Here is a 13,884-nt window from a genome sequence, read left to right on the forward strand (position 1 = left end):
CGGCCCTTCCCACCATCGCCCCCCACCTGCCCCTTCCCTCTCCACCATTGCCCCCACCTGCCCCTTCCCTCTCCTCCATCGCCCCCAGCCCTTCCCTTCCCACCATCGCCCCCACCTGCTCCTTCCCTTCCCACCATCGCCCCCGGCCCTTCCCACCATCGCCCCCACCTGCTCCTTCCCTTCCCACCATCGCCCCCGGCCCTTCCCACCATCGCCCCCACCTGCCCCTTCCCTCTCCTCCATCGCCCCCCTTACTTGCCCTTCCCACCATCGCCCCCACCTGCCCCTTCCCTCTCCTCCATCGCCCCCGGCCCTTCCCACCATCGCCCCCACCTGCCCCTTCCCTCTCCTCCATCGCCCCCGGCCCTTCCCACCATCGCCCCCACCTGCCCCTTCCCTCTCCTCCATCGCCCCCAGCCCTTCCCTTCCCACCATCGCCCCCACCTGCTCCTTCCCTTCCCACCATCGCCCCCGGCCCTTCCCACCATCGCCCCCACCTGCCCCTTCCCTCTCCTCCATCGCCCCCCTTACTTGTCCTTCCCACCATCGCCCCCACCTGCCCCTTCCCTCTCCTCCATCGCCCCCGGCCCTTCCCACCATCGCCCCCACCTGTCCCTTCCCTCTCCTCCATCGCCCCCCCTTACTTGCCCTTCCCACCATCGCCCCCACCTGCCCCTTCCCTCTCCTCCATCGCCCCCAGCCCTTCCCACCATCGCCCCCACCTGTCCCTTCCCTCTCCTCCATCGCCCCCGGCCCTTCCCACCATCGCCCCCACCTGCCCCTTCCCACCATCGCCCCCACCTGCCCCTTCCCTCTCCTCCATCGCCCCCACCTGCCCCTTCCTCTCCTCCATCGCCCCCACCTGCCCCTTCCCTCCATCGCCCCCACCTGCCCCTTCCCTCTCCTCCATCGCCCCCAGCCCTTCCCACCATCGCCCCCACCTGTCCCTTCCCTCTCCTCCATCGCCCCCGGCCCTTCCCACCATCGCCCCCACCTGCCCCTTCCCTCTCCTCCATCGCCCCCGGCCCTTCCCACCATCGCCCCCACCTGTCCCTTCCCTCTCCTCCATCGCCCCCGGCCCTTCCCACCATCGCCCCCACCTGTCCCTTCCCTCTCCTCCATCGCCCCCGGCCCTTCCCACCATCGCCCCCACCTGCCCCTTCCCTCTCCTCCATCGCCCCCGGCCCTTCCCTTCCCACCATCACCCCCACCAGCCCCTTCCCTCTCCTCCATCGCCCCCGGCCCTTCCCACCATCGCCCCCACCTGCCCCTTCCCTCTCCTCCATCGCCCCCGGCCCTTCCCTTCCCACCATCGCCCCCGGCTGTCCCTTCCCTCTCCCCCATCGCCCCCGGCCCTTCCCTTCCCACCATCACCCCCACCAGCCCCTTCCCTCTCCTCCATCGCCCCCCACCTGTCCCTTCCCACCATCGCCCCCACCTGCCCCTTCCCTCTCCTCCATCGCCCCCGGCCCTTCCCTCCATCGCCCCCACCTGCCCCTTCCCTCTCCTCCATCGCCCCCACCTGTCCCTTCCCTCTCCTCCATCGCCCCCACCTGTCCCCTTCCCTCTCCTCCATCGCCCCGGCCCTTCCCACCATCGCCCCCACCTGCCCCTTCCCTCTCCTCCATCGCCCCCACCTGCCCCTTCCCTCTCCTCCATCGCCCCCGGCCCTTCCCACCATCACCCCCACCTGCCCCTTCCCTCTCCTCCATCGCCCCCGGCCCTTCCCACCATCACCCCCACCTGCCCCTTCCCTCCATCGCCCCCACCTGCCCCTTCCCTCTCCTCCATCGCCCCCAGCCCTTCCCTTCCCACCATCGCCCCCACCTGCTCCTTCCCTTCCCTTCCCACCATCGCCCCTGGCCCTTCCCACCATCGCCCCCACCTGTCCCTTCCCTCTCCTCCATCGCCCCCGGCCCTTCCCACCATCGCCCCCACCTGCCCCTTCCCTCTCCTCCATCGCCCCCGGCCCTTCCCACCATCGCCCCCACCTGTCCCTTCCCTCTCCTCCATCGCCCCCACCTGCCCCTTCCCTCTCCTCCATCGCCCCCAGCCCTTCCCTTCCCACCATCGCCCCCACCTGCTCCTTCCCTTTCCTTCCCACCATCGCCCCCACCTGCTTCTTCCCTTCCCTTCCCACCATCGCCCCCGGCCCTTCCCACCATCGCCCCCACCTGTCCCTTCCCTCTCCTCCATCGCCCCCAGCCCTTCCCTTCCCACCATCGCCCCCACCTGCTCCTTCCCTTTCCTTCCCACCATCGCCCCCACCTGCTCCTTCCCTTCCCTTCCCACCATCGCCCCCGGCCCTTCCCACCATCGCCCCCACCTGCCCCTTCCCTCTCCTCCATCGCCCCCCTTACTTGCCCTTCCCACCATCGCCCCCACCTGCCCCTTCCCTCTCCTCCATCGCCCCCGGCCCTTCCACCATCGCCCCCACCTGCCCCTTTCCTCTCCTCCATCGCCCCCGGCCCTTCCCTTACCACCATCGCCCCCACCTGCCCCTTCCCTCTCCTCCATCGCCCCCACCTGTCCCTTCCCTCTCCTCCATTGCCCCCGGCCCTTCCCACCATCACTCCCACCTGCCCCTTTCCTCTCCTCCATTGCCCCTGGCCCTTCACACCATCGCCCCCGCCTGCTCCTTCCCTCTCCTCCATCGCCCCCAGCCCTTCCCTCTTCATCAGGGGCCCCACCTGCCCCTTCCCTCTCCTCCATCGCCCCCAGACCTTCCCACCATTGCCCCCACCTGCCCCTTCCTCTCCTCCATCGCCCCCGGCCCTTCCCACCATCGCCCCCACCTGCCCCTTCCCTCTCCACCATTGCCCCCACCTGCCCCTTCCCTCTCCTCCATCGCCCCCAGCCCTTCCCTTCCCACCATCGCCCCCACCTGCTCCTTCCCTTCCCACCATCGCCCCCGGCCCTTCCCACCATCGCCCCCACCTGCTCCTTCCCTTCCCACCATCGCCCCCGGCCCTTCCCACCATCGCCCCCACCTGCCCCTTCCCTCTCCTCCATCGCCCCCCTTACTTGCCCTTCCCACCATCGCCCCCACCTGCCCCTTCCCTCTCCTCCATCGCCCCCGGCCCTTCCCACCATCGCCCCCACCTGCCCCTTCCCTCTCCTCCATCGCCCCCGGCCCTTCCCACCATCGCCCCCACCTGCCCCTTCCCTCTCCTCCATCGCCCCCAGCCCTTCCCTTCCCACCATCGCCCCCACCTGCTCCTTCCCTTCCCACCATCGCCCCCGGCCCTTCCCACCATCGCCCCCACCTGCCCCTTCCCTCTCCTCCATCGCCCCCCTTACTTGTCCTTCCCACCATCGCCCCGACCTGCCCCTTCCCTCTCCTCCATCGCCCCCGGCCCTTCCCACCATCGCCCCCACCTGTCCCTTCCCTCTCCTCCATCGCCCCCCTTACTTGCCCTTCCCACCATCGCCCCCACCTGCCCCTTCCCTCTCCTCCATCGCCCCAGCCCTTCCCACCATCGCCCCCACCTGTCCCTTCCCTCTCCTCCATCGCCCCCGGCCCTTCCCACCATCGCCCCCACCTGCCCCTTCCCACCATCGCCCCCACCTGCCCCTTCCCTCTCCTCCATCGCCCCCACCTGCCCTTCCCTCTCCTCCATCGCCCCCACCTGCCCCTTCCCTCTCCTCCATCGCCCCCACCTGCCCCTTCCCTCTCCTCCATCGCCCCCACCTGCCCCTTCCCTCCATCGCCCCCACCTGCCCCTTCCCTCTCCTCCATCGCCCCCAGCCCTTCCCACCATCGCCCCCACCTGTCCCTTCCCTCTCCTCCATCGCCCCCGGCCCTTCCCACCATCGCCCCCACCTGCCCCTTCCCTCTCCTCCATCGCCCCCGGTCCTTCCCACCATCGCCCCCACCTGTCCCTTCCCTCTCCTCCATCGCCCCCGGCCCTTCCCACCATCGCCCCCACCTGTCCCTTCCCTCTCCTCCATCGCCCCCGGCCCTTCCCACCATCGCCCCCACCTGTCCCTTCCCTCTCCTCCATCGCCCCCGGCCCCTTCCCACCATCGCCCCCACCTGCCCCTTCCCTCTCCTCCATCGCCCCCGGCCCTTCCCTTCCCACCATCACCCCCACCAGCCCCTTCCCTCTCCTCCATCGCCCCCGGCCCTTCCCACCATCGCCCCCACCTGCCCCTTCCCTCTCCTCCATCGCCCCCGGCCCTTCCCTTCCCACCATCGCCCCCGGCTGTCCCTTCCCTCTCCCCCATCGCCCCCGGCCCTTCCCTTCCCACCATCACCCCCACCAGCCCCTTCCCTCTCCTCCATCGCCCCCACCTGTCCCTTCTCACCATCGCCCCCACCTGCCCCTTCCCCCTCCTCCATCGCCCCCCGGCCCTTCCCTCCATCGCCCCCACCTGTCCCTTCCCTCTCCTCCATCGCCCCCACCTGTCCCTTCCCTCTCCTCCATCGCCCCCACCTGTCCCTTCCCTCTCCTCCATCGCCCCCGGCCCTTCCCACCATCGCCCCCACCTGCCCCTTCCCTCTCCTCCATCGCCCCCACCTGCCCCTTCCCTCTCCTCCATCGCCCCCGGCCCTTCCCACCATCACCCCCACCTGCCCCTTCCCTCTCCTCCATCGCCCCCGGCCCTTCCCACCATCACCCCCACCTGCCCCTTCCCTCCATCGCCCCCACCTGCCCCTTCCCTCTCCTCCATCGCCCCCAGCCCTTCCCTTCCCACCATCGCCCCCACCTGCTCCTTCCCTTCCCTTCCCACCATCGCCCCTGGCCCTTCCCACCATCGCCCCCACCTGTCCCTTCCCTCTCCTCCATCGCCCCCGGCCCTTCCCACCATCGCCCCCACCTGCCCCTTCCCTCTCCTCCATCGCCCCCGGCCCTTCCCACCATCGCCCCCACCTGTCCCTTCCCTCTCCTCCATCGCCCCCACCTGCCCCTTCCCTCTCCTCCATTGCCCCCAGCCCTTCCCTTCCCACCATCGCCCCCACCTGCTCCTTCCCTTTCCTTCCCACCATCGCCCCCACCTGCTTCTTCCCTTCCCTTCCCACCATCGCCCCCGGCCCTTCCCACCATCGCCCCCACCTGTCCCTTCCCTCTCCTCCATCGCCCCCAGCCCTTCCCTTCCCACCATCGCCCCCACCTGCTCCTTCCCTTTCCTTCCCACCATCGCCCCCACCTGCTCCTTCCCTTCCCTTCCCACCATTGCCCCCGGCCCTTCCCACCATCGCCCCCACCTGCCCCTTCCCTCTCCTCCATCGCCCCCCTTACTTGCCCTTCCCACCATCGCCCCCACCTGCCCCTTCCCTCTCCTCCATCGCCCCCGGCCCTTCCCACCATCGCCCCCACCTGTCCTTTCCCTCTCCTCCATCGCCCCCGGCCCTTCACACCATCGCCCCCACCTGCCCCTTCCCTTCCCACCATCGCCCCCGGCCCTTCCCACCATCGCCCCCACCTGTCCCTTCCCTCTCCTCCATCGCCCCCGGCTCTTCCCTTCCCACCATCACCCCCACCTGACCCTTCCCTCTCCTCCATCGCCCCCGGCCCTTCCCTTCCCACCATCGCCCCCACCTGACCCTTCCCTCTCCTCCATCGCCCCCGGCCCTTCCCTTCACACCATCGCCCCCACCTGACCCTTCCCTCTCCTCCATCGCCCCCGGCCCTTCCCTTCACACCATCGCCCCCACCTGCCCCTTCCCTCTTCTCTATCGCCCCCGGCCCTTCCCTTCACACCATCGCACCCACCTGCCCCTTCCCTCTCCTCCATCGCCCCCGGCCCTTCCCACCATCGCCCCCACCTGCCCCGTCCCTCTCCTCCATCGCCCCCGGCCCTCCCCACCATCACCCCCACCTGCCCCTTTCCTCTCCTCCATCGCCCCCGGCCCTTCCCACCATCACCCCCACCTGCCCCTTTCCTCTCCTCCATCGCCCCCGGCCCTTCCCTTACCACCATCGCCCCCACCTGCCCCTTCCCTCTCCTCCATCGCCCCCACCTGTCCCTTCCCTCTCCTCCATTGCCCCCGGCCCTTCCCACCATCACTCCCACCTGCCCCTTTCCTCTCCTCCATTGCCCCTGGCCCTTCACACCATCGCCCCCGCCTGCTCCTTCCCTCTCCTCCATCGCCCCCAGCCCTTCCCTCTTCATCAGGGGCCCCACCTGCCCCTTCCCTCTCCTCCATCGCCCCCAGACCTTCCCACCATTGCCCCCACCTGCCCCTTCCCTCTCCTCCATCGCCCCCGGCCCTTCCCACCATCGCCCCCACCTGCCCCTTCCCTCTCCACCATTGCCCCCACCTGCCCCTTCCCTCTCCTCCATCGCCCCCAGCCCTTCCCTTCCCACCATCGCCCCCACCTGCTCCTTCCCTTCCCACCATCGCCCCCGGCCCTTCCCACCATCGCCCCCACCTGCTCCTTCCCTTCCCACCATCGCCCCCGGCCCTTCCCACCATCGCCCCCACCTGCCCCTTCCCTCTCCTCCATCGCCCCCCTTACTTGCCCTTCCCACCATCGCCCCCACCTGCCCCTTCCCTCTCCTCCATCGCCCCCGGCCCTTCCCACCATCGCCCCCACCTGCCCCTTCCCTCTCCTCCATCGCCCCCGGCCCTTCCCACCATCGCCCCCACCTGCCCCTTCCCTCTCCTCCATCGCCCCCAGCCCTTCCCTTCCCACCATCGCCCCCACCTGCTCCTTCCCTTCCCACCATCGCCCCCGGCCCTTCCCACCATCGCCCCCACCTGCCCCTTCCCTCTCCTCCATCGCCCCCCTTACTTGTCCTTCCCACCATCGCCCCCACCTGCCCCTTCCCTCTCCTCCATCGCCCCCGGCCCTTCCCACCATCGCCCCCACCTGCCCCTTCCCTCTCCTCCATCGCCCCCACCTGCCCCTTCCCTCTCCTCCATCGCCCCCGGCCCTTCCCACCATCGCCCCCACCTGTCCCTTCCCTCCATCGCCCCCACCTGCCCCTTCCCTCTCCTCCATCGCCCCCAGCCCTTCCCTTCCCACCATCGCCCCCACCTGCTCCTTCCCTTCCCTTCCCACCATCGCCCCCGGCCCTTCCCACCATCGCCCCCACCTGTCCCTTCCCTCTCCTCCATCGCCCCCAGCCCTTTCCTTCCCACCATCGCCCCCACCTGCTCCTTCCCTTCCCTTCCCACCATCGCCCCCACCTGCTCCTTCCCTTCCCTTCCCACCATCGCCCCCGGCCCTTCCCACCATCGCCCCCACCTGTCCCTTCCCTCTCCTCCATCGCCCCCAGCCCTTTCCTTCCCACCATCGCCCCCACCTGCTCCTTCCCTTTCCTTCCCACCATCGCCCCCACCTGCTCCTTCCCTTCCCACCATCGCCCCCGGCCCTTCCCACCATCGCCCCCACCTGCCCCTTCCCTCTCCTCCATCGCCCCCCTTACTTGCCCTTCCCACCATCGCCCCGACCTGTCCCTTCCCTCTCCTCCATCGCCCCCGGCCCTTCGCACCATCGCCCCCACCTGCCCCTTCCCTTCCCACCATCGCCCCCGGCCCTTCCCTCCATCGCCCCCACCTGTCCCTTCCCTCTCCTCCATCGCCCTTCCCACCATCGCCCCCACCTGCCTCTTCCCTCTCCTCCATCGCCCCCGGCCCTTCCCTTCCCACCATCACCCCCACCTGCCCCTTTCCTCTCCTCCATCGCCCCCGGCCCTTCCCACCATCGCCCCCACCTGCCCCTTCCCTCTCCTCCATCGCCCCCGGCCCTTCCCTTCCCACCATCGCCCCCAGCCCTTCCCACCATCGCCCCCACCTGACCCTTCCCTCTCCTCCATCGCCCCCGGCCCTTCCCTTCCCACCATCGCCCCCACCTGCCCCTTCCCTCTCCTCCATCGCCCCCGGCCCTTCCCTTCCCTTCCCACCATCGCCCCCACTTGCCCCTTCCCTCTCCTCCATCGCCCCCGGCCCTTCCCTTCACACCATCGCCCCCACCTGCCCCTTCCCTCTCCTCCATCGCCCCCGGCCCTTCCCACCATCACCCCCACCTGCCCCTTTCCTCTCCTCCATCGCCCCCGGCCCTTCCCACCATCACCCCCACCTGCCCCTTTCCTCTCCTCCATCGCCCCCGGCCCTTCCCTCTCCTCCATCGCCCCCACCTGCCCCTTCCCTCTCCACCATCGCCCCCACCTGTCCCTTCCCTCTCCTCCATTGCCCCCGGCCCTTCCCACCATCACCCCCACCTGCCCCTTCCCTCTCCTCCATCGCCCCCAGCCCTTCCCTCTTCATCAGGGGCCCCACCTGCCCCTTCCCTCTCCTCCATCGCCCCCAGCCCTTCCCACCATTGCCCCCACCTGCCCCTTCCCTCTCCTCCATCGCCCCCGGCCCTTCCCACCATCGCCCCCACCTGCCCCTTCCCTCTCCTCCATTGCCCCCGGCCCTTCCCTCCCCATCATGGGTCCCACCTGCCCCTTCCCTCTCCTCCATCGTCCCCAGCCCTTCCCTCCCCATCATAAGCCCCACGTGCCCCTTCCCTCTCCTCCATCGTGCCCACTCCCTCCCTTTCTTCCCCTCCCCACCATTGCCCCAACGTGTCCCTTCCCTCTCTTCCACTGCCCCTCACCTGCCCTCTTCTCCTCTGCCTTGTTACCCCCTTCCGATCCCATCTCCTGTGCCCCTACCTTCGCCCTCTCTCACACATTGCTCCCCTGCCCATTCTCCTTCCCCATCGCCCAACCCCCATCCCATCCACTCTGCCCCAGTCGCCTTCACTCCTTGCCCATCTCCACCCTCTCCCATCACTCCTCTGTGCCTGCCCATTCACCTGTCTCCATCACTCCTCCTCACAGAACCCCTCCCATTCCATCTCCTCTACATCTGACCTGCCTTCCTGATCACCCCTTGCACCTGCACAGCCCAGTCTATGCCCCTTCCAACTCCTCTACACATCCCATCACCCCTTTACACCTGACCATCTCTCTCCGACCCATGATGATTATGCACCTGCTCATGACATATGTTCTCATTTTCCCTCCTGCCTATCCCCCTCTCTGCCCATACCAGAGGTCCCAGTCCAGTCCCTGTACACCTACATCTTCTCTCTGCCCTCATTCCCCCTCTCCATTGTATCACAACCACCTCTGTCCCAGAACCTCTCAACACCTGCATCACCTCACTACACCCACCCATCTACATACTGTAGACTAAGGAATCCAATGGAATTTGTTGTTCTATGCCTGGTTATTCTAGTCTTTAATGCTATATTCATGGTAAAAATAAATTTTCCTGATAAGGCATTGGACAAAGTCTGGCTGAGACTTCTATGCCAACTCTACTCCCTCCTTTCCTGTATTTGATTGATTTGTTGCTGATGTGCCTGTGTTCTTGGGATTTTCTACAGAGAGATCATCAGAATTTTTAAGAGATGTGTTCATGGTATTTCTAAAAATGATTTCCCCCTCCTTTATTTCTGGGGGAAAACATACTGAACTGTCTTCTCCACATCAGTCTAGAGCCTCTAAGGTCTATAGCTCCACAAACTCTCCGAGGTGCATGTGGGCTTTTTTTTTTTTTTTTTTTTAAAAGAACTGTTGCAATCAGCAATGGCTCACTTAGGGCAAGTCTACACTACTACAGTGCTACTTCAGCATAGCTGCGCCACTGTAACACATCTGGTAAAGATGCACAGTGCCAAAGGGAGAGCGTTTTCCCATCAGTATAATTACTCCACCTCCATGAGAAGCGGAAGTTATGTTGGCAGGAGAGTGTCTCCCACTGACATAGCGCTGGTGTGGACAGCGCTTAAGACAATGTAACTTGGGTCACGCGGGGGTGTCTTTTTCACAATGTAAGTTACATCGACTTAAGTGATACTGTAGACCAACCCTTAAAGCAGGGGTGGGCAATAATTTTCACAGGGGGGCCACTCCATGAATTTTGGTAAGTCGTCATGGGCTGCACATTTCTACTGTATTATTGGAGGGGGTGCGGGGTCTCAGAGGGAGTTTGGTCAGGAGCAGGCTCGGGGCTGGGGCAGGGGTTGGAGGTGCAGGCTCTGGGAGGGAGTTTGGGTGCAGGAGGGGGTTCTGACCTGGGACAGGGGGTTGGGGTGCAGGAGGGGGTGCAGGCTCTGGCCAGGAGGCGCTTACCACAGGCAGCTCCCGGCCGGCAGCGCAGTGGGACACACAGGCAGGCTGCCTTCCTGCCATGGCCCTGCACCGCTCCCGGAAGCGGTCAGCTGCTGGCATCGTGGCACGTCTCTGCGCGTCCCTTAGGGGATGGGGGGTAGCAGGTCTCCGTGTGCTGCCCGCGCCTGCAAGCACCGCCAATGGGAGCTGTGAGGACGGTGCTGGGATGGGGGCAGCGTACGGAGCTGCCTCACCCCCCACCAGGGGCATGCAGAGACATGCCAACAGTAGCAGGCCGCTTCTGGGAGCGGTGTGGGGCCACACCTCCCTGAGTGCCTCACGGGACTTTTAGCGGCCCGGTGATCGCGAGGGGGCAGCCAAAGAGCCTGGCAGGCTGGACAGAAATGTTCAACAGGCAGGATCCAGCCCGTGGTCCGTCTTTTGCCTACCCCTGCCTTAGAGACTAACTTTTAAGTAGCAACGCTTGGAGTCTGGGGATGGTGACTTATTTTTGCATTCAAAGCTGGTCATAGATTTTAAAAGATAAAAGGACTTTAAAATTCAAGCAGGTCATTATTATGTAATATAGTTTAAGGAACAATCTTGCACTGCACGGATTTTGAACATTGACTAACTGACCGTAAATAGTTTCTCCCCGCCCTCTCCCCAATCTCTGCTTTGTGATCTGTTTAAGCTATATAGTACACTAATATTACAAAAGTTGGGGATTTTTTTTTCCAGCTGTACAGCTAAACTAGTTGTGCTTTTTTAATGTTTTCCATCACAAGTTTTCTTTGGTGTAATCGCTTTTGCATCTCATGGCCCCATCCTGCAAAGATTTGTGCACATGCTTAACTTTACATATTGTGAGTAATCTTATTGATTGCATTGATCAAAAGCCAAGATTTTCAGGTGACTAGTGATTTAGAGTGCCCAACTGAGACACCTTAAAAAGGGACTGATTTTTAAGGGGGCTTATGTTGAGTACTTTTTGAAAAGTAATCCCCTTTAAGGTGTCTCAAATTGGACACCAAAAATAACTAACCACTTTTGGAAATCTTGTCTACCATGTGTAAAGTTATGTATAAGTATCAGTCTTTGCAGAAGTCATGTCAGTCTTTCCGTTGCATTCTTTTTGATGTCTCTGAGCTACAGAGAATGACACTCTTGTTTTTGTAAAGTATTTTGAATTACTGTACATGGGTATAACTTTTTAGGCCTCCGTGCACAATACAATATGCTTGAGTGTTTTCATGGTTTGTCACACACTTTTTTGGTATTATTTGATAATTTTTTGGCAAGGAATATTTATTGCTTTGTATGTGTGTTTAGGAGTGAAACTGAAGAATAATGTATGAAAGTTATTGACATCATGACAACCATCCGACACAGAAAGGGAATAAAAGTCACAGAAGTTGCTGAAGATCATCTGGCACAAGAGAAAAACGTGAAGCCTGATGGAAAAGTTGGATCTGGTGGGTAATTATAAGAAATGTCGTATTGTGGACTCTCACTGGTGTCAATTTTTTGGTATCTACCCTTATGCACAGATGAAAACTAGGGGTTGTACCAAATAGTTATCCAAGTATAGCTAAATCTTCTTCTTCTGATCAAATATCAAAAGGGGTAGCTGTGTTAGTCTGGATCTGTAAAAGCAGCAAAGAGTCCTGTGGCACCTTATAGACTAACAGACGTATAGGAGCATGAGCTTTCGTGGGGGAATACCCACTTCGTCGGATTCATGCATCCGAAGAAGTGGGTATTCACCCATGAAAGCTCATGCTCCTGTTCGTCTGTTTGTCTATAAGGTGCCACAGGACTCTGCTGCTTTTATGATCAAAGCTACTGTAGTCACTGGGATACTGTAGATTACTGCGCTAGATTCTTTTACCTGTTTTCAAATTCTAGTTTAGGTTACAAATGAAAATAATTTTGTGAACTTCATAAAACCCAGCACACATTTAGCAGAGTTCATCATCAGTGACTGTCTTTGCTCAAGAGAGGCATAGGACTGGAGTAACTTAAACCGGTGGTTCTCAACCTTTTTCTTTCTGAGGCCCCCTCAACATGCTATAAAAACTCCATGGCCCACCTGTGCCATAACAACTGGTTTTCTGCATATAAAAACCTGGGGCAGAGTTAGGATGTAGTAAACAGGGCACTTGCCCAGGCCCCACGCCACAGGGGGCCCCCACAAAGCTTCGGCTTCAACCCCAAGTGACATGCAGTGGGGCTTTGGCTTTCCGCCCTGCACCCCAGTGAGTCTAACGCAGGGATGGGCAAACTACGACCCATGGGCCGCATCCAGGACACCAGCTGTTTTAATCTGTCCCTTGAGCTCCCACTGGGGAACGGAGTCTGGGGCTTGCCCTGCTCCGGCGCTCCAGCCAGGGAGCAGGGTCGGGGGCTGCTCCGCACAACACCCAGAAGCAGTGGCATGTGCCCCCTCCGACTCTAGCCTCCTACTCATAGGGGCAGCCAGGGACTCCGCTCCGCATGATGTCCCTGCCTCAAGTGCTGCCCCTGCAGCTCCCATTGGCCAGGAACTGCGGCCAATGGGAGCTGCAGGGGTGGTGCCTGCGGACGGGGCAGCACACAGCAGAGCCGCCTGGCCGCACCTCTGTGTAGGAGCTGGGGGGGAGGAGAAAGACATGCTGCTGCTTCTGGGAGCTACTTGAGGTAAGCGCTACCTGGAGCCTGCACCCTTGACCCATCTCCCCTGCTCCCCAAGCCCCTGTTCCAGCCCTGGTCCCCCTCCCACCCTCCGAACCCCTCAGTCCCAGCCCAGAGCACCCTCCTACACCTTGAACCCCTCATCCCCAACTCCATCCCAGAGCCTGCACCCCCAGCTGGAACCCCTTCCCACACCCTGAACTGCTCATTTCTGGCTCCACTCCAGAGCCCTCACCCTCTCCTGCACCCCAACCCCAATGTCGTGAGCATTCATGGCCCGCCATACAATTGCTATACCCAGATGTGGCCCTCAAGCCAAAAAGTTTCCCCATCCCTGGTCTAACGCTAGCCCTGCTTGGCGGACTCCCTGAAGCCTGTTCATGGCCCCCAGGGGGCCCCGGACTCCTAGTTGAGAACCACTGACTTAAACCTTCAAATCAGGCAATTCACAATTAAACCTGGAAAATGTATGCTTCAAACACTGGAGGCTCATACAGATGATCCGAGTTGTGATTCTTTAACATAAGGTTTGAAGACCTCTGATAGGGGATCATATCTGCACAGTATAAAAACAAGTAAATTACATGTGGTGTCAGAGCTTTAACTGAAACCATTTTTGGCTTTTGTAGATGTAAGTCAGATTCACACAGTGCTACCTTCAGAATATCTTTTGTTTTGTTGGTTTGTTTATGTAAATGAAGGACAAAGGGAAATTTTCATGGAAATGCTTGAGAGTTCACACCATTTGTTTTTATTTTTGTTAGGGTCACGTTTTCAATCTGCAACCTCCGATTTTGTGCCTGCAAAATTGGGTCCACCTGCATTTGTGCACACACTTTGAATAGGTGGGCAGCCAGTTTATCCAATTTGCAGAGATGTAAATAGGCCAAATACAGCTCTGGTGTAAGTGGACAAATCCATTGTCTTCAGCTTCATTGAATCACACTTGCTTATATCTCATTTTGAATTTTGTCCAGTGCGACAGGTAGCCACTTATATTGGATATGCATCCACATCACAAAAAGCAAGATTACTGAAATCAACTTGAAAAAGATTTTAAAACAAAAAGTGCACATGAGCAGTAAACTGAGTGCTTTATTTAGAAATGCAGTCTCTGCATTATATAGTCTATAATCTTGTTCTGATGTCAGCAGG

General features: G+C 61.8%; 1 protein-coding gene across 15 annotated transcripts in view; it reads left to right on the forward strand.

Annotated features, from left to right (window-relative positions):
- Positions 1-13,884, forward strand: part of DPY19L3 (dpy-19 like C-mannosyltransferase 3) — a 64,062-nt gene that overhangs the window by 3,312 nt on the left and 46,866 nt on the right. For all 15 annotated transcript variants that reach the window (XR_010592575.1, XR_006174933.2, XR_010592571.1 and 12 more), the window contains exon 2: positions 11,389-11,531. Coding sequence is in view for 8 of the 15 variants with exons in the window: in XM_065567153.1 (XP_065423225.1) it covers positions 11,411-11,531 (121 nt within the window). In the remaining 7 variants the exon portion in view is untranslated. The remainder of the gene's footprint in view (positions 1-11,388; positions 11,532-13,884) is intronic.

Source organism: Chrysemys picta, chromosome 14 (genome assembly GCF_011386835.1).
Source record: "Chrysemys picta bellii isolate R12L10 chromosome 14, ASM1138683v2, whole genome shotgun sequence".
Classification (NCBI taxonomy): domain Eukaryota; kingdom Metazoa; phylum Chordata; order Testudines; family Emydidae; genus Chrysemys; species Chrysemys picta.